Raw genomic sequence first — 2,500 nt, 5'->3', positions numbered from 1 at the left:
TATATATATATATATATATATATATATATATATATATATATATATATATATATATATATATATATATATATATGTTTGTGTGTGTGTGTGTGTGTGTGTATATGTGTGTGTGTGTGTGTGTCAACGTAAGAGTTGGGGGGGCGTAGAGGTTGGCGGTGAATGAAAGGGGTCTTGCTTGAGGAGTTTATTGGATAGGTAAAGGTGTGACCCCTGAGAAAGACCCCGCGCTCCGAGTGCTGAGGGCGGAGGGTGACCTCCTGTCCTGTGACTGTTTCTTCTGCCGTTTAGGTCTGGTGTCTGCTTCTGCTGCCTTCTCAAGACGTCCTTATATTCTGTGACTGCTCTCCTGCTGCCGGGGGCCTGTTTCTGATTTGTGGGGTGCCGGACATCCGGCCGTGACAAGGGGGTGGGTTCACCGAACTTGCTCGAGGCGGAGAAAGTACTTGGGCAAAGGAAGTCAGGAAGGAAGGCAGCTGCAAGGTGTGAAGTCCAACCCATCCGGTTCTGCATACTGTTGACATCGTTCGGCACGAAAATCGGATCGTCCTCGAGCTGTCTGCAACGTCTTATGATGACGCGTCTGGTGGCAAGCTCCCAATAGGCTTCTACAGATGGTTGCTGGTGCTCCATGGTCCCTTAGGTCGTTGCGTGTCAGGGTAGCAGCGTGGCGGAGGTTCGCACTGAAGTGCAAGAAGGGTCACATAGCCTTCAGGGGCTGAAATACAAGTGTACCAGGCCAGTAAAAGGGCCAAGGAGGAGGATGGTAATTTTGCTTGTCAGTACCTTATCAAGATGCCAAAAAATGAGAGTAATAAGAACATTTGTTATGAGAAGGCAACATGTCATGGTGTTAATTACTCAGGATCTGTTAGGATTAGTGATCTCAAAAGATTACCATTATTTTGTAGGGAGAAAGTTAGTGTGTGAGAATTACATATCTTCGGGCTAAATAGGCTGGACACAAAGTTACGTGAGCATGGCGCTGTAAAAAAAAAAAAAAAAAGACGTAAGTGCGGCGGTGGCGCGCAATTCGGAAGCAGCTTGGCCTGAACAAAAGTAAACGCGTGTGAATGAGCAACGCGCGGCATCAGTAAACATGCACATTTCGGGCGCAGTAGGACGGAAGTATGAGAACATTCGGCGGGCGCGATTCCTTCGTAGTAACATGTCAGCTTAAAAGTAAATTGTGATGATAACTATGTAAACCAATATAAAGCATGGTGTTTGCAGTGCATTACCCCTATTGCAACGGATTGCGACTCCATCAAGTTAGATACGTTACATATTCAGCAATACCTTACAATTAAAGAAGCATAAATTCTAGCATTACCTAGGGCAGGATGTCGAATAATGAGAATAGGCGTCATTGAAGCGAATTAGAATCTGTTGTAAAACGTATGGTACTTAATACAAATAACCCTAGAGTGAATTCCGTGTAGAGCGGTCAAATAGGTGAGTAAAAGGGTCATCGACAAGTATGTGTGAATAAGCGAACAATTACCGCGGCTAGTAAAAGGAAAGTGATTTCAAAAGGACGCAACCATTTGTATAAATTCACAGAATGAAAACGAAAACACAAGCAGTAACGAAGGAATTACTAATAAACATAACATATAAAGTGAAGGAAACGATAACTCTAAATTTGCAATAGACGAATAATACATGCGGGAAACAGAAACATTGCAATAACAATAAATTGAACTTGTTATTTGCTCTGAGAAAATAAAACATTATCCAGTGTGAAGACAACAATAATACACTACTCTGAAAGACACAAATGACACAACAATATACATCAATTAAAGAATTGTAAAGGCTGGGAATGAGGTGGGGGAGTGAGGTGAGTGTTGTCACAGTGATCTCAGATTGTGACCGTTGTAAGTTAAAACAATTGTTAACAGTCAGAATTTTGTAATATAAAATTAGTAATAGTATGTTCGTAAAGAAAAAGGCAACTTATATGTAAGGTGTGGGTGTGTTTAGGGAGGGCAATACGTTAATCTGGAACTAAAGAGGTACACTTACTCCTAAAAGTAGCGATAGAGTATCGGTGGTGTAGGGTCGAAGTGTGACCATGGCTGTGCTAACGAGGGTTCGCGAAGACTTGACGAGGTAGGTAGTCGGTTGGCGAGAGTGGGCGCGGGATTACATCTTCAGCGAGTTCGTCGGGAGCGCAGCACGGCGTGTTGTAGTGTGGCAGACATGGTGTGGGTGGCGTGAATCAAAAGGTCTTGGCAGCGATGGCTGGCGTTAATGCGAGGAGGCGCTTCGGCAGGAGCTGATCTTCTTACAGGAACATTCGGCGTTGTGAGGTTCTTCCACCGCTAAGCCACCAGGTGTGAAGAGGTGGAGGGCGTGTGGGTTGCTGGCTTATTGCTGAGGAAGGCAGCTGCAAGGTGCGAAGTCCAACCCACCCGGTTCTGTATATTGTTGACAATATATATATATATATATATATATATATATATATATATATATATATATATATATCTGTGTGTGT

At 43.4% G+C, this 2,500-nt stretch overlaps 1 protein-coding gene across 1 annotated transcript; it reads right to left on the bottom strand.

The window, feature by feature from the left end:
- Positions 1–120: 120 nt before the first annotated feature.
- LOC138865461 (uncharacterized) lies at positions 121–2,413 on the bottom strand. Its single transcript, XM_070135977.1, has 2 exons — positions 2,026–2,413; positions 121–680 (listed from the first exon to the last, which is right to left on the bottom strand). The coding sequence occupies exon 2, from the start codon at positions 628–630 to the stop codon at positions 121–123; it is 510 nt and encodes a 169-aa protein (XP_069992078.1). The 5' UTR covers positions 631–680; positions 2,026–2,413.
- Between the last annotated feature and the right edge of the window lie 87 nt (positions 2,414–2,500).

This window comes from Penaeus vannamei, chromosome 2, assembly GCF_042767895.1.
Source record: "Penaeus vannamei isolate JL-2024 chromosome 2, ASM4276789v1, whole genome shotgun sequence".
Taxonomy (NCBI): domain Eukaryota; kingdom Metazoa; phylum Arthropoda; class Malacostraca; order Decapoda; family Penaeidae; genus Penaeus; species Penaeus vannamei.
The sequence above is the reverse complement of the archived record's forward strand: the minus strand, read 5'-3'. Positions and strand labels throughout refer to the sequence as shown.